Here is a 25,297-nt window from a genome sequence, read left to right on the forward strand (position 1 = left end):
CATGAAAAAGAATCAATAATGCATGATAGTAGTGAGCACTGCTAACATATAGTTAATGTAGATATTATTCACTGCCTTAAAGCTGTACAAAATGATTCTACATTTCATTGCATTTTCTAAGACAAAGTCGTCCTTTACCCATCCTTTCAATTCAGAATCAAAACTTTTGCCAGCACATTTCAAATTGAAGATGGAAAATTAACTTTTGTCTTGAAGTTTGTGTCAGTTCTATTTTCAATTTAGCAAGCTCTGGGATGAAAGTGGTTAATGACATTGATAACTCCCATGTTAGCAGTATGCAAGTCTTACTGTTTACTTGGAGGTTTCCTCCCCTTTTCTTCAGTGGCTAGGCTAACCAGCATTATGCTCAGAGCTACGAAAAGAACACCGAATGCTTATGGCTCATTGACTTCAAAAATTCCTTTGTCATACCCTGAGGAAAGCAAAAAAAATTAAAATAAAATAAAATAAATCTTACTTCAGAATCACTGGTTACCTAGCAGAAACATTTAGTGCCTCCACACCAAATATCCCGGCAAAATGCAGCACTTTGACCAGGGCACTTGTCAACCTATGCTGTTGAGAAACTTGTAACCTAATCTATGAAGAAATCCTCCAAGACTACTTTCAAGACATTCAGACATAGGGCATCCTAAAAAAGGTTGCCTTGCGAGTCTCAGGACATAATCACTGTAAGACTGATAGTATCCAGTCTGGATCATTTGATTGCGGACACTTTCCATTCTTGCATTTTGTATAGCATATCTGTCTCCAGAAGAATGGATTGTGAGAGGCTAGGTGCCTTTCGAATTAGCAATTATCTTATCCAGATCTTCATATCTGTGGTTCATTGCTGAGGTATGTGTCTCTGGCTTCTGGCTTATACTCTAAGTAGCTTTGTGGAAATCGTTATGTTGACACATTCCCAGTACTGAATGCACGTTCAATGACTGCTCATCTGAATAACCCACTACCATTATAGTGGATTTTCTGGACAACTTATAATATGTAATGAGAACAACATTATGACATGGAACATACTACTGATAAACCTGGAGATGTAACAAGCAATAAATTCAATTCCAATTATACAGTTGTAAAGCACAATCCAGGTATGACTGCAAGACAGGTGGGCATACATCCGATAACCTGCCCAGTATTAGTAATTTGCTGGCAACCACAATATAAGACCTCTGGCAACTCTGTGCATGTTTTTGGATTGCTTAAGCCTGTACAATCTTTACTGTCTTTGTGGAACTAACTAATTACACTAAATTTACCTGTGATGTGATCACATAGTTATTTGGGCAGACAGGCCTAATGCAATGACATCAATCTTCCCAACCAACAACAGAAATAGTGTGGGGAGGGACAGCCAACATAGTAGAATCATCCTTGGCTGCCAGAACGGTGGGAGGTAGACCACTGGCACCTGCTGCATACTAGAGGAAGTAGCCTTTCATTATAAGATTAAGTATTTTCTTCAGGGTCTAAAAGTGTATACTGAGAAATTCAATCCAGTAATGAAACTTTTAGAAGAAATATATTATGTTGATTTGTCTCTACTGAAGAAGGACATCTTAATACTGAATTGTATCTTTATTTATTTTTTTTAATATTTAAATATGGGTCAGGCAACACCAGTGTGAATTTGCATTCATAATTCCTTTCTGAAAAGATAATTTGACATGCTCTCCTCTTTCACTTTGCTGTGTATTCAGCTTTAGCTGAAAAGATCATTTACTCTGCTAATGCCTTTCCCCTTCAAAAATGTCTGTGGATGCCATGTCTCATGATGAATACCCATTTGTAAACAAAGTAGTGATTCATTATTATAGCTGAAGGGCATCGTTTTACCTGGATGTAAATTCATCATTTTTTAATGCCTCACAGTTTGATGCTTGAAATCTCATCAAGCACTCTGAAAGCTTTGTTGACATAGACTGATGATCCAAACAATTAACTTAATAATGGCATCAGCAACTAGAGGTTGGTATCAAACAGAGAAAGTGAGCCAAGTTCATTCCTACTGTAAGCCTAATAAAGTCAAAGGAGGTACACTAGGGTTCTATTTACTGCAAACAATGTGTTTAACCTCCTTTTTTGTTGTTCTAACTAATTTTATGAGGCTAGCTATACTTCATTAAGTACTCTGTAGACAACAAATTGAAACTTTTTTTTTTTTTTAACAAGTTAGGTCCTACACACTACGAAAAAATCTACATTCTCAGAAGGGTTTCAGAAAAGCTAATCATCTGTGAATATTCTGTTAAAGCTCAGCTGAGAAGTGGTTAACTCCAGATGTTAATTACTACCCCACACCTGAGATATGGACATGTGGTAGCTGCCCATATATGTAATTTCTGGTCTGCTCTGATGCATAGCAAAATAGCATCCAGTAAAACCCTCACTCTTTGTTCCTTTCCTGGCTTATGGACGCTCTGTCTGAATGCATCTCTACATGACGTGGGAATCCACTGATGAACATAAGGCATCATTTGAATTCAGGCTAAACAAATCACAATTGTCTTGAGGAAGATCTGCTACAGACTTTGAGGGATTCTAAAATATTGCCATCATGACAACCACCTCATTATTATACCCACGACTATCAATCTTTCTACAATGTATTTTACATTAACCTCAACCTTTAAAGAAATCCAAAGTACTAACTCTTAAAATTAGGAAACTAAGTTCGTTCCTAGAACTCTGTGATAGTTTAACAGTGAGCCTGATATGTCATGTCAACTGACGTAATCATATTGGCAAACAGTGCCTGAGAACTGCTGGTTTCAAGCTGGAGACTGACAAATGAATAGCTTTTCTTTCTGAAGAGAGCCAGGTGCATGGAGTTAGATGTAAAGGGATTAGGTATTGCCTTGAAGCTAAGCTGTTTCATCCTCTCTTTGATAGTAATAAATGGGAAAAATTCATGAGTCATACAGAAGTACTCAGACTCCAAAGATGACACCTGCCACAGCCTGTCTGCCACCTTTTTTTTTTTTTTGGAAGTTTTTGTCTTTTTTTATGGCATTGGTAATTTCCATAACCTTGTCACTACTTTCATCTACCAGAGTTATTTTAACTCAGATTTAGAATAAATTCTTCAGATATTTCACAGCAGTTGATATGTCTTTAATGGTACAGTTAAGGTTCCCATGTTAACACTAATCCTTTTCCACTTGTACATCTGGCACTACAGAAAAAGCATGAGTGCTTAGCTAAGTAATTTTCCTACCTGTAAGAATTCAGGCACAACTATGCACAGCCAGCTGCTTGTATTTGCCAGGTCAGTTGCACACATTAATGACCTTGCAGTTGCAATTTAGTTGTAGGAACAGCTAAAACTTACATGTTAGATATAAAGATACTATTCAATAGTTTAGTGGTAATGATTTGTAGTAATTTTAGCACAGTTATTAACACAGCAAAACAAGCACTGTGTAGCTGTACTGAACTTTCTTGTAGTAAGATGCTGTGTACATTCAATACAAGGTTGTTTTCAAGAGAAGCAAAAGTTAAAGTGATTCTACACAAAGACTATTAGTATATAATTGGAGATTATGATATTCCATATGTAGTCAAAAGTACCTATTTGTTTACTAGAGTTCAATGCATAAAAAGTAACTACTGATGATGGCGATTGACAGAGCAGGGACAAAAAGAAGAGGAACTATCGGGGAGCATACTAACATACAGCCAGGTCAACTGTAGATCAACTCATGTTCCTAAAGCATAATACGCTGTAGGGAGGACAAGAATGCATACACTTGCATATATTTTAAAGTCATTTCTCCAAAATTTTTCAAGTTGTAGATGAAATACTTCACTACTGCTCATCATTTCTGAAAAGCAATGAATCTAAGTCAAAGCTGATGAAGTAAATCTGTTCATTCTCTTTTATAATACAAGAGCAAAGAAACCTGAAAGACAACATGTATGAAGTTAAAACAGAATATTTTGTAAAACACTTATTTGATACATTGAACTCTCCACCACAAGATAATAATTATGTGTTAGGAACAGACAGAAAAAGTGAAAATCTAATGAAGATACTGTATTTTAATATTTTGCCTAGTGTAACATTTTCATAGATGTAATCAGTTATAGTATTGCTATATAGAGCAGATGTTATGACAAAATGATAAAAGGAAGTGAAAGCAGAATAATACTATATATTCCCTTATTCAAACTGCACTGTTATCACAACTCATACAAAACAAATCATGCATCATAACTTAAATTCTGATGGCTTCAGCTTTTAGCATGCATCTTAGTCAAGATCTCCCCCTTATTTCATCCTTATTCCTTTTTCTAAGGCAAATGTGTACAGCTGTGTTTTTTTTGTCTGTTTGTTCGTTTGGTTCTGCTGTCTATACTAGTCTGTTGAAGATTTATTAACACAGGATGGATAAGAGAAGGTGGTGTATTTGACAGGTAAAGTTAATATTGTGGTGCATGATCTGTAATACACAACTGTTCTAACACCAAAATAGTATTTTCTTCAAACATTGCTTAAATTGGAGGAAAGAGTATCATAGTGATTAAATATTTTGTCTATCAGCATCTCCATATGAACTTCTTCCTTTTGTTTCATGAAAATATGTAGTTCCTTATGAAGAAGGTTAAGAGCATATATGCATATGCCCCGCCCTCATTCAGCAGATTGGCACAGCCCAAGCACCACCGGACAAGAGAATATGCCTTACAGGCTTTACTGTAAAGCATGTCCTTTGCCCATGAGGTGTGTGTAGAAAACTGTAGTAGAAAACTTCAAAATGTAGTAGTACTGTAGTAGTACTTTAAAATGACCTAAAGGTAAAGTGACCTCAAATTCACAATCATCAAAATAAATAAATAAATCCCATATATTAAAGGCATGAATTTTCTAGCATTGATACTTGTAAAGAGGTGTCAGGCAATGTTAAAAGGTAATTTCAGCCTTAGTCTAAATGAAAATCTTTTATTTTATTTTATTTATTTATTTATTTTAAAGGATGCCCCCATTGCAGAATCTGTTTCAACTTTACTTCAGTATTTGATGTTGGCCATTGTCAGTAACTTTAAAATAACAGATAAATAGACCATTAATTTGGCTTGGGATAGTAATTCCTATGAAAGGCTAGCTACTTTTGTAGCTCTATCCTCTAAGATTAGTGAAGATGTGATTATCAGGTTCTAAATAGATGCTCGGTATGAAACTTGTCTTTTCCATGTTTAGTATAAAGTAAAGGGAATACATATAATGGTACAACTACTGATAGACCAACACAGTACAGGACATAGCTACTTCTGCATTTCCAAAGTAACTAGGTCTTATTCTTAAAACAGAACTACATGTGTAGCTCACAGTATAGGAATATGCTGTTGAAAAAGCACTGTGTTATTTTATCTTATACATTGTTTCAACTTCTAACAAGAAGTTGAAATTAAAATATTTGTTATTAGTTTGCACTGAGAATACAGAAAAGACTGGTATATTATGCTGTTTTATAGAGATGGCAATAATGAAAACATTGCTAAGGCAGTGCCATTCGCCAACTACTGATGAGACTCAGGAGAAATTCCTTAACAGATGTTTCCTACATCAAAAAGATACTTTGTCTTCTCTGATTACGATGATCTTGAGAATTCATGATTTGATTCAGTGATCAACACCTCTTCAGTAGTCCCATAAAAAACAAATCCTTGCAATAGATTTTCCTTCCACACAGCAGCTGGTAAATATATATTTAAGGCCTTGAGTCCATTATGGTGAAGTTGTATTACAGCATTCTTGTGTTCATGACACAATTAGGGTTGTGTCAGCACATCAGTCATACACCGATGAATGCACATCCTATTTTCTTTACCATTTTATAAGCTACTATCCTCACAGTGACCAGTGACTACCACACTACAAGCTGACCTGACAACTGACATACTGAAATTTTCTACTGCTGTGCTCTAAGATGATTTGTTGCTATTTACTGCAAACTTACTTGAACGAGCTTCCTTTGACAGCTGTTATTCATTATTTTCAGATGCCCCCTAACCTGCGATGCACTGAGTACTACTCCTAGATAACTTTTTTTTTTTCTTTTCTTCAAGTTTTGTCATTAAACATTATTGAGGTGTCTTTCCAGAAGAGATATTGAGCTCATTCTAGAATAAGAAGTCATCACCAAAAGTGAGAGCATCAGCAGCTTATACCTATGACTGCAAATAGTCCCATCAGAGCAAAAAAATAATAACAGCTTGAGATACTCAGTAAGCCTGGAAATATGGATGGTCAAATGAACATTGTTTTAACACAATATCCAGCATCTACTAATTTTACATTTTTTAATTTATTTTTAGGAATCTTCAAATCTAGGATCATACTAATAACCATACCTATAACATACATTTCTTCCCAACAATAGTTGCTAAGCTCACAAAATATACATTGCACATATAACAACAATGAAGTACATCCATTTTTACAAAAAAAACCTCGAAACAGCAGCAAACACTGAAAATAAATTCTTGACAATGAAATGTAACAAATCCCTTGATTTTTCAGACTATTAAGAGATTTTGAGAGTTATATTGTAGCTTTTTGTCAAAAAGTTTTGTCAAAAGTATCCCTTCTATTTTCACTGATTTTCATAAAGAAAATAATACAGCTCAATTTAAGTTTTCCCCTATACTTCAGTTTCTTGGGCCAGGACAAAGGCATTCTCTTAAAAAAACATATCTTTATAATAACTATCTTTAACTGAGTTAATCTTTTTCAGTTTTAATACGTTAAGTTAGAAGTAACTGCTATTGAAATTTATGAATCTTTTTTGGCATATAACTGACATAAGAAAAACAACCCTTTGATTCTCAATAAATACTTCTAAATAGCAAGTCATCCCATTTGGACTGGATCACAAGAGATAGCGAGTCACTGAATAACTGGGTAAGTCCAACAACATGTTTTTTGTAATTCTAGCGTTCATCCTGAACACAAATTGAACATCTGAACTCAGCTTAGCAGCTTAAAACATACACTTCAAAAATATCACCTTGCCTACTTCTTGCACATAAATCATGGAATACCACCTTGCCTTTGCAGCCCTTACCTTCTCAACTGCTAAAAATTGCTGGCATCATTAACTCACTTCATATCATGCTATTTCTCTTTCTGTCCAACCTGTCAGCTCCTCATTTTCTCCTGCATCCCCCCGTCTGACAGATGCACTTGTAGTAATATATTTCTGTTTCTTGACTTATTCAGATTCTGCTATATTGCCAGCTTCCTCCTGAGAGTGCTGCTGTATCACGAGCCTGCTTCCTGTGCTTGCAAGTAGAACTACAGTAGATTTCCACGCACCACAAGAACTGCAATATTGTGTCCTACAGATACAATACTTATTTCAAACTTAATCTTTGCTGTGCACATTTACTCCTGATTTATAAAAACTGACTTGTCCAAGGGAAAAGCATACAGCCCACATTATTGTGATGTGGGCACAGGCACACAAGCAGGGAACACACTTTCTATATATACAGCCTATACACATTATTATACACAAACTACATTCACAAATTCTGAAAAATCAAGCAGATTTGTTTTGTATTGTTTGATTTTATGTACCTGATTTTTAGAGCTGCTGATCATAACTACTCTTTTGTGTACCTTACATGGTCTTATATAAAAATTGACACATAGCAAAGCAAGTAAGTTTTGTTTTCCTTTTAAAAATCAAATTTAAAAGGGAAATTAAACAATAGGGGTGATTGCAGCATGGACAGACTGATACGGAACCCATTTCATGAAATTGTTGATACAACATTAATTCAGGAAGGAATTAAAGCGGAATTAATTCCCTCCAAAGAAATATGAACTCTAGCAAATCTTATAATCAAACAAGTTTGGTGATGAAGCAAGAAAACAAAACATACAGCTTCTCATACCTTATCCTCTTATCCCTGCTAAAAACAAGGAAACCCTATCTTGTGCAACTGGTTACTTCTCTCAAGGTGATGAGTGTTTACTTGAAAAGCAGCATTTAAAGGTACAGGTGATACAAATGGACACACAGTCACAATCTGCAAAATGGTTCAGATGCGGCTGCAGGCAAAGAAAAACTGTTTTACCCCATATTCATCTTATTATCTTCATACCAGTCTTTGCTTTTAGTCTGCCTTTTATTCTAGTCCAGCTAGGACCTTAGAATTATTTTTGTGTAATATCTGCCAGTTTAATTAATGGCCTGCTTACTCCCTCTTCCAGATCATTAATGAAGATGTTAAATAAGACCAGGCCTAACACTAATCCCATGGTACCTTGGCAGACACCTCTCCACACAACATAATTCATCATACCTTTTGTTTGGAGGAGAGTGTTTGGAAGACATAGCTGATGTAAAAGGAGGCTGCCCACCTGCTTCACTGTGTTAACCACAGGGAGCACATTACACCAATTACTAAAAAACTTCACTGACTTTATTTGCTTCTTGTTGCAAGTCAGAAAATGAAGAGTGTTGACAAGGGTTAAAAGAAGATCTCTAAACCTTTTGGTTCCTGACACCTGAGACAGTCAGGCAATCAGCTCACTGTAAATGCTCTGGATGAAAATACACAGAACCAGATCCCTATTTTCTGAAAAGATGCACTGCTGAATTACCTGAGATGCAAACTCTGAGTTAAAAAGACTCAAAATTTTCAACTTCTAGAAGAGAGCAAGCTATTTTTCTTAAAGTGCTCCCAAACCAGCATATTAGACTGAAAGTGATGTATGAGAAGTCAGCATCCTCTACATCTTTAAGGGCAAGAACTATTTAACAGTAGCTGAATTACTTTGGACAGAGACTTCTACAGATGGATGATTCTCAAGATCTTTTTCCTCCCCTGCAGTTAATGACACAGGTAATGTCGTTCTTACCTATATGGTATAATTGACTTTTTTTCATTAGTGGTTTGCAACTTTTCCCATAATCTTCTGTCATAGCTTGTCGGTGTAGTTTTCCTTTCTAGTAAATCAGCATCCAGATGGACAAAGCAGTATCTGGGGAAAAAAAAAAAAAAAAAAAGTATGAAATAAGTTATTTAGTGGTCATTGTGAGCCTCAACAGTTTTTAGTCTATTTATGTAAATATTCTATAAAATCTCTTGTGAGCCACAGTGGAACCTTCCCACAATTCCAAACAGAGTATTTTCAAGAGAGAATCTGCTCAACTCCAGAACTACTACAGCATGTTATTTTTGGGGCAACTTGTTACTATGTACTTTCATGATTCAGATATTATGTTGTTTGTAGATACAAATGCCATGAATCCTCATCCAGTGTACGTCTGAAGTACAGTTATAGGCCTTCTTTGGTTTATTTTATGTAGGTCTGTATTTTTTTTCTCACCAGATTCTATTTAGTAACAAACGTTAATCTTTTCCTAGTTATTCAAGTGTCAAAAGCCTTTTACAGTGCTGACCCTGTTATTCACTGTTTTATGTAGTTTCTCTTTTCCTTAGATCTGACTTGCAGTCATGCTACTAGAACAGGCACAGTTCACTACTACTTTCTCAACAATCCTCCTTAGCCTGTAATAGGCCACACTCTACTAATAAAAAATTCTAACCATTTATGAAGCCTGCATGAGGGAACTCAAAACAAAGGCTGAAATACAGTAAAGAGAGTTCAAAATATCCAAAGGCAAAAGAAATATACCATTTCTAATATTGCAGTATTGCCAACCCTTAAATTGAAGAAAACAATATGTATATATATATGTATCCAAAAGCAGGGTTTTGGTTTTGTTGTTTTTGAAATTTCTAGTACTTCTGTCAAACGTCTTCCCCATCAGCTTCTATTAGGTTACACAATGCCAAGCTGCCTTGCTGCTAGAGCAACATTCTCTCCACTTCACAAATCATGAGGAACTTTATTGCACAAATGCCCACCTCTTACTGCCATAGCAGTTAAAACAGCAACTCTTTATTGATAGTCCTCTGCCAACACTTCTTAAAAATAGCATTTCAATACTAAAAAGGGGGAGAAGGGAGGAGCTGCAGCATGTACAAAACAGAGTTTGAAATTCAGCTAAGTAACATGAAGTATCTCACATAAAATTCAGAAACCGCTAGAGCAATCTGTCTGATAAGCAGTATGGATCTCAGACTCATAGAAATGCACACGTTGGAAGAGACCTCTAGTATTCAGCTAGTCCAATCTCCTGCCCAAAGCAATGCCAAATTCAAAGTGAGATCTGGTTCCCCAGGAATATTTTCTAATGATGGATATTTTGTATATACCCTGGAAAACTTGCTTCTGTGCTTGGATCTTCTGTGCTTCTGTGCTTGGATCTTCTTTCTGAATTTCTGTTTTTCTTATATTCAGTCAAAAGTTCCCTTGCTGTGTGTGCTGCATAGCCTCTTTTCCTTTTGCTGTGTACCTCTCAGGAGAGCCTCTGTATACTTAATAACTTCCCCTTTCGTTAAGGAGGTAAAGACAATTGGAGAAGCGTAGAAAGCCTTACGCGTCCCTTCTGCTAAGCAAACCCTTCTCTCTCAGACACAGTTCACCATGTGCTCCAGCCCCCTGAACAAACTCATGGAGCCAGATACGGTTTCACGTGTGCCGCACAAAAGAGAAATAACCGTTTTGCTCGACCTGCTGGCTGGCTGTATCCCTCTCAAGGCAGCAGTGGATGCGGTTAGCTGCCAAGGCCACAAGGGTGCACTGCTGACTCATTTTCTACGTGACCAACAGCCCTTTAGGATCCCGTCCTGCAGAGCTGCTCCTCCCAGCTGCTGGCCTGACCTTGTAAAAAGAGGCTTCTGCATCAGGCCCCGCTTGTCTGTTTCCGAGTTTCCTCAAGTCTACAAAATACAGAGCAAAAACTCACCCCATCCATACTCTCTGAACACCCAGCAAGTCATCTGGTGTTTGAGTGATGTTTGTTTTCTTTCCTTCTGCATCCTACCACTTCTTACCCCTCTGGGGTGGGGGACACAGAACTCTTGGCTGGTCCTTCTCCCCTTTCCAGAGCCTGGAACAAAATGAAAACCTCAGCTACGGTGCTGATAGGCTGCTTTCCAGACAGAAGCAAAAACCTCTTTCTGCTTTACACAAGGAAAGGCAGAAAATCATATGGAGCTAAAGCTTTTTGTCCTGTTTCAAAACCATCTCTAGCTTTTACCAGACTTAGCAAGGTCTATCCTCTCCTGTTACCCTTGACAAGAATAGTTCAAGAATAAAGTAGGGACTGTGAGCTTTTGGGGCCATGGCTTGTATGGATGGCTTCGTCATGAAACCTGACACCGTTTTTGGACACAATGAAGTAAGTATTTTGGAAAATGAAAGTAGAAATAAAGTTCCCAGGAAAGGACATTCACATTACTTTCATGAGCCAGTGTGAGTTCTGTTATTGTATTCTTACCTAATCGCTGACAGGGGTGCAAGTAAAGGTAATAAATAAATATATGTATGGAAGGCATCCAGTTTTGTTTTATTTATAGGCATTATTTGAGAAGCTATGCATCATGTCAGAGATTTAAAAGGATTATTGATAGAGAAGAGTACAACCTTTCTTCCAATGCAACAGCTGTTCTGAGAAATTTCCATAATAACAGTTGCTTTTAATTATATAAAGAACTGCAAAGCCTTTTTAGCTTCATATCAGTAAGGCAGCTTTGATTCAAAAGTTGCTAAAGAGATAATCCTCAGCCTTTCTTTTTTTTTTTTTTTTCTTGCGAGGACAGTTTGTGAATAGCAATGATTTTAATTCCAATGTCATATATATACATTTTTTTTTTTTGAAGGAAGGAAAGAACAGCATGGTCTTTTTCCCCCTGAATTTGGACTGAAAAATTACTAATAACACTTGGAAAACATTCTCACAAGAGTCCTTCAAGAAATACTACTGACACTTAAACAAATAGAGTTAAAATAAAAATATCCAAAATACTGCACAGATATAAGAAAAAGAAATTGTCCTAGAGAATCTAGCCCAACACTATTGATAAGGATTAAAAAAACAAACGACAACAACAAAAAAAAACCTCTATATCTACAATTGGCGTGTTTTGCTAAAGAAGGATATCTTGTTAGTAATTTTGAAGGCCCTGAAAAGTCAGTGAAAATTACACTTCTTTATCTTCCACTCTTCCTGCCTCTCTCTGTGATTGAATACTGGCTTCTGACTGCTTAATGCTTATTCATTCCTCATTTTCTGGGCAGATCACTAGTTTGTGAAGATAATTAGAGACCCCTGCTATTCCTTCTAAGCCTTGAATCTTGAGACTAATTGAAATGGAGTGCTGCATGTAGATAGGCAGCTGATAAAGGCTTTGCAGCAAGGTACAAGGAATTATACTGTTTGTGTAACAGAGAAGTAAAACCAAGGTGCATGTGCTAGGTCAGTTTTTGCTATGGCCCTCATTGCACTTTGCACTGCAAATCTCACTTAGTTCTGTTATTAGAGCTTCATGGACTTTATAATAATATCTAAGTTTTTAAACATATATTATTCTAATGTTTTTCAGGATAGCATTAAAGTACAACATCTAAACCTGAAGTAAAGATGGCAAGTTCTTCAACCCATGATCACTTTCTTCTACCTCATCTTTCTTTGAGGTGTTACTCTTAAAAGTAACCCACAGTAAAAGAATACACCTCAGAGCACTGTATGTGTAAATACAATGCAGGAAGGCTATAAAGGATGTTTCTGCCTCTCTCCAGGTACCAATTTTCTCCTTTTTGTCTGTTTTAGCATGTAGATAGCCTGCGGCTATTGCTGGACACTTTTTAAAATATCTTCAAGGTTTTACCCCTTGAATAAACTACTGCAAGTTTTAAATATTCTCTTTTCTCATCCAGACAAACAAAGTAAATTTTACTTCATTTGGGAGGAGACAATATGCATTAACAAAACAAACAAACAAACAAAACTTCTGGCACTGAACTGTGTCTCAAGATGCAGTAGCTACAGTGCTGTTCTTAAACTGCTCGGTAAGTTGTCTGTACTTATTCCATGAATATCCAGCTTCAGTAAGATCTACTTACACCCTGAGGCAGTTCCACAGTGCTGTCAAACTTCTCCAAACATTTCTCCAAATGAAGTTAAACTATGACTATAAATTAGATTACGCTATTGTGAATGGGCAGAGGCACTTATGCTGGTGGACCTGGCTACCTTAAAGCAAGCAGAGGATTTAATTAGGAATGGAATGAGATATTCCATTTTCAAACAAACATATATCTTTTTTTCATGCTTTGGAATTTCTAAATATTTAATTTGTGAATTTAGGATGTGTCTTACTCAATTCTTCTCCAATATTTCTGTCATTTAATAGCTGTAAAAGGTGTTTTGCCCCTTTGGGCAAAGAAACATTTAGGAAAGAAACTGGATGTTGCTTGGTATGGTTATAGAACTTTGAAATGTCATAACTCGTGTGTACTACACAGAACATTTCTGAAGGAATCCATATATTTTCTGATCTTTCTTGTCCTCCAAAAAATATAATACTTAGTCTGTAATAGTTTGATCTCTGAGGTCTGATACCTAGACATAACTTGTCCAAAACCAGGCCTTCCTGCATTCAACTTTGATGAAACCTAACCCTGCAGATAGATACCTGTGTTCCTGGGAAGCTATGTTTCTGCTGTGGCCAATTTTCTCCCTTAGGACATGCTCAAGCATCAAGACTTGAAGATACCAGTTTCTTTATACATCATGTGTGGATGGAATTGACTAGGTAATCTCTACATGTCTTACTTTTGGAGTCTGCTCCAAGAGATGTAGTTTCTCATGTTCACCAGGCCAACTCTTGAACAGAAATGTAACAAGAATTATTGTGGCCTCTGCAGCTCTCCTGCTGGCTTAAAATACTTGCACAAGAAACAGTATACCTAGGTTCAAAGTACTCAATCTGAAGTGGAGCGGCATATAGATTGTTGGTCTCCTGCCATCAAAGGAACTGCCACTATCACTGGGTTACTAGGCACTTCGATCGAGAAAGGAAGAGGAATCTCTTTAGTAGTAAAACATGTCCCTTCAATAAATATATATATATGAAGATGTAGATGAATACTGAATACTTAATAACATAATAACTACATCATTAAGACTCAGATTCACTCCCAACATGACAAAATTATATTCATACTCTCATAAGCTCTTGTTAGAGTTAACGGTAAGATCACAGCCTAAGATGAGAATATCCTTCCAGAGACGGTTATATTACAAAATATGAAGTCTGAGGCTGCTACGTTCCGCAGTCAGATGCTGAAAATTAGGCTTGATAATGCCAGGCTAATCTAAATGACCTTGGTTTCTGTCATTGCTCTGGTTAAAGACTAAGTATGTTATGCAAAATAAAAGCACTTTGACAAGAGAGACTGTTAGCTGCAGAACATTGTATATCCTATATCCTGCATACTTTCTCAGGAGTTTGAAACTCTAGGAACATTTTTTCTCTAATTCCCAGGGAAGGATGTGCCAATAAGTTATCCAAGTATCAACAGATTGCTGCAACGGCTTAGATAAAGCTGCCACATTCTGTTTTTTTTGTTTGTTTTTTAATTTTGCTATGCTTAGGTATCTAACTAAAGGGAATGGTTCACTGCTATGAACCCAGAGGGCTCATAGGCACCTAGCCAACTTCGTGGCACTTCCAGACAGTTCCCAGCTCAGCAAACATGTGAATCATATTCTTAGACACAGCTCTTCTTACACTGCATAAGGAAAATAGGTGACTGCTTAAAGTAACGCAGCAGGGTGTACAATAGCAGGAACTGGCATTATTCCCTGTGTGGCTAATAGAGAGAAAGATGCCATGAGGCCTCTGCTCTCAGTCACCGTCTGGTGAGGTGCCTACCTTTTGCCATTGATCAAATGGACCATAGTCCATAGTCGATGGACCTCTATGACTACTGAATTTTAGGCAGAGTGAATAGCTTGCCTCTCTCCTTGTAAGTCTAAGCCTTTCTTGTGGGTGTAACCCTTTGGTCTACACAGAAGAAAAATTTGGATTTAAGTTAGATTAGTTCGGTTTTTTCTTTTCTTTTTTTTTTTTTCCCCAGCAAAAAATAAAAGTTTAATACAGTACAAAGGTGTCTTAGGAAATATGAATGATTTTTGGTGTTTGAAATCAATACAGAGCTAATTTTCTATTCCTGGCTAAAAATAACAAAATTACTTTGCTGAAAACTAATGCGTCAAACTAGCCAAGATTTTCAAGGATTATTATTTGTTTATCTCTAGGGAAATCAAGAGTTGATGCAGAGAGAAGATATTTTTACTAAGTGACTTGCAACAGTCATTTATTCATAATGCTCTAGTAAGCTCTAGTCAAGAAAATCCTTGTACTGTTGTGACAATATCAATATATATTTTTTTACATAGACAACTGTACACATAATTTGCATCCTCTATCTGTCCAACTCATGTCCTGTTTTGGCTACCTGAAGTGCCAAGTGCCTGAAGTGAAGTTATTAAACTTATAAATAAGAAATTGACTTTCTTGTTTAGTATAAGAATTGGTAAACTAAGAAGATGGTTCTGCGTCCAACTTTCAACTGGTGTAAATTAGGATGGTACTGTTAAGAATCAACTGTCTCTTTTACTTCCAATCCATTAATCAAAAGTATTTTCAACACATGCTCCATGTTCAGTGAGAATAGTACATATGCTGTAAGTAGCATTTTATTGTGACTGCAATAACGCAGAAAACTCCTGTGCTAAAACTGTCACTCACAACTTAGTTAATCATGTTATTTTGATATTTTTACTGCAATTTCCAAAGTTCCTCTTTTAGTTTACAAGAACTGGAGCTTTAAAAAACTAAGTTACAAAAACATATTTTCTCTAATGGAAAGTAAGGACTTTACAAAAACAAAAGGATCCCACCAATCAAGTCATTATTTATTTTGAGATAACTAACAGAAAATAATTTAATTATGCCTCTTTATCAACACTGTGTGACTTTCAAAATTTTCTGGCAGACCAGGAATCCATAACCAGAACTCATTCCCTTAACAGCACAACTATTTGGATTAATTGCATTAAAAAAACTTAATTTAGAAGGATTTGGGAATGTTTTTACAAGGTTTAGGAAGGATTTCATTAGGATTACATGATCAGTAACTTTCAGTGTACTTAACTGTTTGCATTAACTCTCTAGGCAACCATGAAACAGATCAGTCATCTGCTGCTTATTAATTCTTATCCAAGATTTTGTCACCATAAAGGGAATGTCTTTGTAGTTCATTGTATACTTCAACCAGCCAGAATTAAAAAATTGTGCCTTAATGAGAATCTCAGTGCTGACATAGTTCTTCTGACTGTTGGATCTGTTGGATTTAGAAGAGCAGGGTGCACTTGTCTTCTGCATATTTCTGTTGTCTTGTGTGAACCATCTTTCAGAGAAATTGAACATTAGTATGTGGCTTAACGTGACATTTCAGTTAAGTTAGTCTGGTTTTGCCACATGATAATATTCCTTGCCAACATCTTTTTTTTTTTCTTTTTTCAAAGCTCTGTTAATGGCAAACTTAACAAATGTATTTAAACTGTGTGCTAGTATTCTAAGGACAACACATTAATCCAAGGGAGAAAATGCACATAAAACAAAGAGTTTGAGGAATTAGATGTTGGTAGCTCTACTCTTGCAAATTGACAACATCGGTTTTATGTCGAATGTCCTGAGCCATGAACTGGTACAACTAGGCATGGAATCAGGGCTTTTGTGCAAGTTCTAGAAAATGGAAACAAATAAAAAGGATGTGTATGCTTTTCATAATTCTGGGAAACCTGAAATTTTAAAAATAAACATACTTTTGATTTGATTGTCTAATGAGATCATAACTGCAGTACTGTGCCAACTATGTCAGTAACAATATGAGTGTCCGGTTGTTAGCACACTGTTCTACTGTATGCTAATATAAAATTTGCTAAATATTGCAAATGCACAAACAAATCAAGAAATGTCACCTGAGAATGCCCCTGGGAAACTTAACAAAGGCAGCTGTGCACACAACTATAATAACAGGGGGTAAATTTATGAGCATATGTAGATTTACTCAATTTCTGTTGCAAAAATAGATTTTACCTTTCACCGCAGGTGACTTGCTGTTATTTGCTACATCTATTATCATAGTACAATAGAATGATTTCATGATTTCATTGATGGAACAGCAGACAGGAAGTATAAAATGGTCAAATATTAAACTTATACTCTCGTGGGATTTATATGCTTGTTTGTTCTTGAAATTTGCACATTTAATTTCTTGTTGGAGATATTATTTCTCATGGCCACTGGATTTTTCAAAGTCAAAATAAAGTGTAAACAACTGTTGATGAAATTACCTGCCAAAAAATGTTATATTCTAGCAAAGAACCCTGACATAAATTAAACAAAAGCTTTTATTTTTTATGCAATCCATCAGCCTCCTTTTAAAACTTGCCTCTTACAAAATACGTTCCCCATAGTCTGAATATCTTGGAACTGCAAAGTTGAAACTGAATGGCAGCAATTGAGATTTCCTGTCTCAAGGAACTACTGTTATAAAGGCAGCTAAGATTATTCTGCTTAGAACTTTGTAAAACAGAAGCGTTTATGTACTTCTCTCTTGACTGCACTACTACATCATTTTAAAAAAACTGTGTCAGCAATAATTTTCCTCAATTACTGTTGCTCTTTCAGCTGCTGTTATTGAGGTACTTGCACTTCACACTGTGGGACAAAACCAATGCTCAGCATTTAGCATTTGTCTGAAACCATGAAACTGTCAGACTAGTATCTCCTCCTGTGCTGTTACTGCTCCTCTGTTTCAAATGTATTCTTAAATGCTTTTCTTAAAGAAACTCCCAAATGTTTATCAACCATCACCAAACACTTTAACATAAAGCTCACCAACATTTTGTACAAAACCTGAGTTCAACTTTTTACGAATTAAAGTGCATGCAATAGTTGAGTTACTGCAGAATCTCTAGTTAAAATTCTCTTGTGTACATGAGTGGAAAAAGGGATAGAGAACCTTATTAAATGGTTAGTGTCAGAACTGCAGATGCACCTGCAAAATTAGATGTGGAATTGAAAACCTAACCTAACACGTTGCACCAGCCATCCACTGAAAAATATCCAGTTATAAACTCTCTTATCACAAAACATATTATATTTGATAACCAAATAACAGGAACTGTTAGTATATTTTTAAGGTGCTTAAATGTGACTACAGAAACCAGAGTTACTCAGTGATTTCTAGCTGCCTTGGAAGAACAGTAAGGCAGGACTCAAGGGCATGGAATAGGATTACATATAGTGGTATTTTCTAACTTTACTAGCACATCTGAAATCATACTTTTATTTCAGTGAACATAGTAACTTTAACCTCATTTAGTCACATCCTTCCAGGGGATAAGAAAAACAAACAAACAAACAAAAACCTTATCCTCTTAGAAATTAGACACATTTTATTCAAAGCCTGTGCCTTGATAACAGATTGGATGTGGACTGTTTATATAAGAAATCATAGTCACTGAAAAACAAATGTGGGTGTGCCTCATGAGGTGGATGTTAGGGGGTGGCACCTAACGGCCTACCTTCTGGCACAAGTCCCCTCAGAATTTCCTAAAGCTTGCGGAGTTTATTACATCCATGCTTACGATTTCTTACAAACGCAGCAGAGAAAAGAACATTTTCTATGTGTAAACAGACACGGGCTGGCTGCAAATCCTATTAAATATTGACTCTCTTAGGGCCGAAATTAACTTCTAATTGTGCACTGAGTCTTATGGTAAGATGTACTTGCAGGGCAGTGGCAGAGAATAAAAGGAAGCCTGTGACAACTAACTGGGTATTCAAAGCCACTACAAGTTCACGCTTAAGAGCAAAACAAATAAGAGATACCGTGTTTTCTGTGAAGGCTCTCACGACACAAAGTCTTTCGTTTAATGTTCTTAGGGCGTTTTGCTCCCATCTGGGGTCGTGATAACATGCACTATCTCTTTTACTCTCGCCGAGGGGCCGGGACCGCTCGGTGGTAATGGCCCGGCCCAGCCCGGCAGCACCGCCCCCGAGCCGAGCGGGAGATTTGAAGGGAAGAGGCGGCGGCAGCGCGGCGCTCGGCGGCCATGGTGGAGGGCCCGTGCCTCGCCGTGTTCGCACAGCGGCTGCGGGCCCGCGTGCTCCGCGGCCAGGCCGTGCGCGGGGCGCGGGGCGGCGCTGCGCCAGCCGGGGCGGTGAGGGCCGGGCCGGGTTTGGGTTTGGGTTTGGGTTTGGGAGTCCTCTGGGAGGCCGCGATCAAGCTCAGGGGCGGGGTGTGCAGAGGCTGAACGTCTGTGTGTGTGGTGTTAAGGGGATTTACTTTCATGTCAATAACCGTTTGGGTTTTTAGCATCATGTTAATTAGACCAGCTATTCAAATAAATAAAGGCTGTGGCATCTGCTGTCAGTACAGGCTGTGTAATTTCTCCACTGGTTTTTATCTTTTTTGCTGGCAGCATAAACTAATGCAACAGTATAAAACTCTGCTGGGGCTTTGTGAGACTTTCTGGTAACAAGCTCATATCAATGAGCAGGTCTAGCTAACGAGCTGTGACAATCCTGTGTCTGGTTTTGATTATGGAGGTGGTCGGGTGTTTTGGTTTTTATTTATTTATTTACTTATTTTCTCAGCTGAGTGAAATTGTGTCACTCAAGTCCTAGGTAAGTGTACTAGATATCTTCCAACAAAAAGTTGGGGACTGCCCCTCCAACACCCTTTGTGGTGTAAGAAAATTTATTAAGGATTAAGGCTGAATAAAATAATACTTAAATGAACATAAGAAAGAATGTGGCTCAAGATACATCTGTTTAAGATATGCCATCAACAGATTGGGCCTGATAGCTTTGTATCCCTCAGGACTAAGCTTTTTAAAATTAGGGAGTTACTCTTTCACTTTCATAGGAAAATTTAATGCCTTTCATTGTTCATAACTTAGTACAGCAGAAGTCAGCTCAGGGTTGACTTCATTCATCAGCAAATGACCATCACAAAGCTCTTGTGCATTTCAGATCTCAAAAACAGCTGTTAACCATAGCCTAAGCCTAGACCACTGCTGAGGACTGTAGTGTGGATGCTCTTAAATACTACAATGAGCATAAGGGCTTGCCTGATAATGAAGTGGCATGAATTTAACTTAGAATCTATTTTGAAAATCAGGTTTATTTTCCATTCCTGTCACTTACTCTGGTTTAGTTGAACCAAACCTTAGTGCTTAAATCCAAAAGAAACCTTGTTGCATACGGACTTCCTTTATTACTTTTATTGGAAGGAGTGAACAGTTTATGCAAGAAGGAAATTTTTGCTTTCTTATTTTGATAATGGGCAAAGTAAATGACATTGGTGTCATGCAAAAAATACTTTTATTTTTTCTCAATCACTTAATAACTGAAAAACCCTCTGAATATAATTTCAGGGTAATAACAAAGTGGGGGATTATTTTGAAAGTGGCTTTGAAATTTCACTAATCAGCTCAAGCCTTGCTGATTTGCTGGAGTTGCTTTCATATATGCTTATGCTGCAATTAAGCATTGTTACTGAAGCTTTGGTACTTGCATCTGTCCCTTGCAGTTAGGGCTGCAATGTTGTTTGCAGGTTTCATTGGGGGCTGAAAGGGACCTTTCAGAGACCTCAAGCTGCTACTCAGAGGGACCCTGACACATTGAGAAAAATGGGCTGGCAGAAACTTGTGAAGTTCAGCATTTGCAGGACTTGCAAATTCCTCCACCTGAAACAGAATAATGCCATGCAATGGCAGGGGCATGGGTGCTGCTCAGGTGGAAAATGGCTCAGTGGGGTTACTACTGTGCCCTTCTGGGGAAGGGAAGAGGGCCAGCTACCAGCTAGGCTGTGTTAACAATGTAGCCAAACAGCTGAGGAGGGTGATTCTGTACCTCTGCTCAGCACCTCTGAAGTTGCATCTGAATTACTGTGTCCAGTTTTCAATTCCCCAGTACAAAAAAAATGGTAATGTACTAGAGATAGGCCTAGCAGGCTGAAACGTGATGCGTTAGGAGAGGCTGATGGAACTGGCTCTTTATTGCTGTCTTTGGCTGTTTATAAAGGAAGGTGTGGAGACAGAGCTAGGCCATTGTCTGAAGTGGATGATAGGATGAGAGGCAACTGATACAGGCTACAACAGGAGAAATCTTGATTAGATGTTAGGAAAACTTTTCTACCACGACAGTAGCCAAGCCCTGGAACAAGAGCCCAGAGAGAGGAGAAACCCCATCCCCAGAGATGCTCAGAAGTTGACTGAACCAGGCCCAGGACTTCCTGATCTAAGTCAGTCCTGCTTTGGGCAGGTGATTTGGACCAGATAACCTGTAGAGGTCTCTTATTATAATTGTAATGAAGCTTCATGTGCTATGCAAAAAAAGATCATTGCTTCAATCACACAATTGTCATCTTCTCTTCTAGTAGTGTCCTGCTTGTTGTTCATCATCTGAGATTAGACTTTCAGCTGTTAGGAAGAGAGAAGCATCTCTGTGGGCTCAGTGGAGGTTATTCTGTAATATGCAATGTGAAATGCTGAAAGCATATAATTAGCATGGCTAGAAATTCTGGCAAGAGGTATTTGGAGAAGGATGGAGCCTTGCAAATGGCAGAAAGTTGGCACTGACAATTGTTTAATGTTCAAACTATACCCATTAGTTTATATCAGCTGGAAACTCTTTTTGAATTCATGACTCGAAGGAAAAGATATTAATTTAATTAAAAGAAATTTTTTTGATTAAAAAAAAAAAAAAGAGAGAAAAGAACGAGCTAAGTTGCAGCCTTAGTAATAGTGACTGTATGCTTCCTTGGTAGATACTCTCATTGGTTTTGATAGACATGGTTAAGGAGATAAAGGTTGATGTTGTCTAAATTGGAAAACTAGTTCACAGAGCTACTTGCTGAATGCATACTGATGGTGGTATCAAAGTATTATAAATTCTGTTTTAATATTTATGCATATGTGTTCATTTTCAGACTGCTGTGAGTGAGGAGAGAACCTCTGTTCATAATTTCCTAACTGGACATGTTTACAGGGGTGTGGAAACATTGGGAAAGGAACTTTTTATGTATTTTGATCAGAAAGCTTTGAGGTAAGAGGCAAGAAAAATGTTTTCTATGTATTTGAACTGTGCATTTTCATGTTTTTTGTTGTTGTTGTTGTTCATGCTATTGTCAGTTCCAGATATTTGGAAGTTAGTGTTATGGAGAAACTTCTCTGCAGCCTCTCTTTAAGAGCTTGAAACACTGGATAGAACCACAGAATCATCTAGGTTGGAAGAGACCTCCAAGATCACTGAGTCCAACCTCTGACCTAACACTAACAAGTCCTCCACTAAACCATATCACTAAGCTCTACATCTAAACGTCTTTTAAAGACTCCAGGGATGGTGACTCAACCACTTCCCTGGGTACCCCATTCCAATACCTAACAACCCTTTCGGTAGAGAAGTTCTTCCTAATATCCAACCTAAACCTCCCCTGGTGCAACTTTAGCCTATTTCCCCTCGTCCTTTCACCAGGCATGTGGGAGAATAGACCAACCCCACGTCACTACAGCCTCCTTTAAGGTACCTATAGAGAGCGATGAGGTCTCCCCTGAGCCTCCTCTTCTCCAGGCTGAACAATCCCAGCTCCCTCAGCTGCTCCTCGTAAGACCTGTTCTCCAGACCCCTCACCAGCTTTAATGCCCTTCTCTGGACTCGCTCGAGTATCTCCATGTCCTTCTTGTAGCGAGGGGCCCAAATATTTCAGATAATTTACTGCTTTATTCTTAGTCTAAGATTGCATGTAGAGGTATCTGAAAAGGACAATTGTTCCTTGAAATGCTTTGTTTCAATTAGGAAATGTAATTCTATTCTTTCTAAATCTTTAAATAAGAAAACAGTCTTTTCTGCATTCAATGTAGTCATTGTCACTAATGACTGTTCTTGAACAAAAGTGCTGAGTCATGATTTTTCTTCATTTAAAACTGATAAATAGTATCAACCTTAAATCACCTTAAAATTCTGTGATATAATGCTTTGCCAGTGACACTGCTGTTATAGAAGAGAGATGGAACTGAAAATACTTGGCTGCTGGTACAACAGTTTACAATGATTGCACTGGATAAAGGCATTGACGTTAGAAGTTACCAGGGATGATGTGTAGACAAACCTTTGGTGGCAGGGGGCTGCTGTTTATCAGGTATAGTGCTATATGCCTATTTCTTTTAGTGTTAGAGGAATGGAACTTAGGGACTTGCACGTATATAAGCAAAGTAAACACGTGGCTTTAATAGTAATTAATACTAAATGCTTTAGCAACTAATGCTAAAAAAGTGCAATGAAAGAAAAAAGTGATAAAAGTTGTACACCATAGAACAACACCAGAAGCCCCAAATCTGATATGCGATCCTGTGAAAAGTCTCTAGGAACAAAAGAGAAGTCTACAAACCATGAAAGTATCCCAAACTCTGTAGCTGTTTATATAGGAGTCTTTAATCTCTTAATAAAACTGTTGACATAGTAGTTATCACAGTATATCAAAAGACTCTTCACTCAAAGTTAATTCTTAAGGATATTATGTATAGGTCCTCATGATTTAAGAAACTGCTGTTGTTGTATACGTGGCTTCTTACTGCAATTTTAAGATGTTTATATTTCCTAGTTTTTAATTAAAACAGTGTTGTGGGGCATAGGGGGTAGGATGTAATGAAAGGGGAAATATAGGGATTTACCAAAGATGCCTGAAAGTTCAGTGCAAAAGGTTGGGATATCTCCTGGGAATTGACCTGGGCATCACCTAGCTAAATGTTAATGCAGACAAACAAAACATCCCCAATATTTTTGTTTGAGAGATATATACCAGTGGTCTTTCCCTGGTCAACTTCCAGTAATATAGTTTAGAAAAGAGGTTTAATATGTGAACAGACGTTTTAATAAAATACCTAAAATGCCTCAAACTTTCTGTTAACAAAAAGATACTATAAAAAAGGCTGGTCTGGGTTTCAGGGGTGGTATTTGTTTTTTAAATCGTAACTTAAAGTAAGATTAGAGATGATTGTACTAAAGATGACAGTTGACATTAATCACTAGCGTAGGCTCACCCTTTCTTGCGGAACAGCGAGTTTCTAGTCTTATAAGCACTTACCAGTGCTTATGACTGTATTACATGTATTACAAATTAATTGCATAAGCAAAGGAGTAAATTATCAAAAAGACTGTTTTTTATTGTACAAACTGAATTACAGTATAAGGTGGGAAAAAAGGCTATTACTCTAAGAAATGTAAGCAAGCATTTTGCATAAGTTATCTTCAAAAAGAAAGAAAATGTGGCTAAGTTCTAGTATGGAAAATATGATCTTTTAGCCCTCAAAGTTATTAAATAATTATTAAGCTTCCTTGTCAATGCAGTAATATACCACACTTTGTGAAAAAACAGAATCATAAAATGTTTAAGGTCCATTCCAACCCCCCTGCCATGAGCAGAGGCATATCCTTTGATTCTCTTTTGATAATAAATTTAAGTTTCATCAATTCATCATTTAAATTAACTCTAGAATTGTATTAAGAAATCTTTTTAGTTGCATTGATTATTTGATTGGAAATGTTGTAAAAGTTATGTACAGGAAAGGTGTCCTCTACATGGGAGACAGAAGTTACCTGTTATCTGGTAGTTAAGATGTTTGTTCTGTTGTTTTAAAAATGTATGTTGCGCATCTGAAACAAGTAGCTGAGGGGAGTTAGAGGAATGCTTCAGAAATCTCATCTAAGATTGTCTGTCAGGATTGTTCTGGGAGAGGAAGTAAGGAATAGGCCTTCAGATGATGTATTCTTCATTAAAGTAAACTCAAATATAGGACACTATTGTCATGGGGGTTACCCCGATGCAGATTGTGTGTCCGTACAGTTTCTCAACATAATAAAACCAGTTTTTCTCATCTGCTGAGATTTCCTGTGAAAACGTGGTAGTGATGCTGAAATGTTTGTCAGACAAACCTAGGTAGCATATCTTGTGAAAGATGGGGCCACGAAAGGTAATTAACTCATATTGTGCTGTTGGGTTTTCTCAAGTGGGGAATGGCTGCCTGGTGGAAGAAGGTAACTTGGTCATGAAATTGTTTTATACAGTTTGGCTACTGCTTGCCTGACTTGCAGATGAGACTGCTTCTGAGTTATTGCCACGTTAATGGGTAGCAATTAGTCAATGAGGGAAGTCCAGGATGCTTGCAATCCACAGTGGGCAACTATTTAGGAGCACGAATAATGACTGAGGAGAAATCAGTATTTCTACTTTTTGATGCCCATTTAAACAAGGTCATCAAATCTCTGA

General features: G+C 37.3%; 1 protein-coding gene across 3 annotated transcripts in view; it reads left to right on the forward strand.

Moving 5' to 3' along the window:
* Nucleotides 1–8,741: 8,741 nt before the first annotated feature.
* NEIL3 (nei like DNA glycosylase 3) overlaps nt 8,742–25,297 on the forward strand; it is a 35,209-nt gene continuing 18,653 nt past the window's right edge. The window contains exons 1-2 of one of the 3 annotated variants that reach the window (XM_048047783.2): nt 8,742–8,877; nt 21,962–22,077. In XM_048047783.2, coding sequence (XP_047903740.1) covers nt 8,830–8,877; nt 21,962–22,077 — 164 coding nt within the window. In that variant the 5' untranslated portion in view covers nt 8,742–8,829. Of the gene's footprint in view, nt 8,878–19,054; nt 19,188–21,961; nt 22,078–23,014; nt 23,171–25,297 lie in introns of those variants that run through there. The other 2 variants (XM_048047782.2, XM_048047784.2) reach the window with 2 other exon arrangements.

Source organism: Anser cygnoides, chromosome 4, assembly GCF_040182565.1.
Source record: "Anser cygnoides isolate HZ-2024a breed goose chromosome 4, Taihu_goose_T2T_genome, whole genome shotgun sequence".
In the NCBI taxonomy this organism is placed as follows: Eukaryota; Metazoa; Chordata; class Aves; order Anseriformes; family Anatidae; genus Anser; species Anser cygnoides.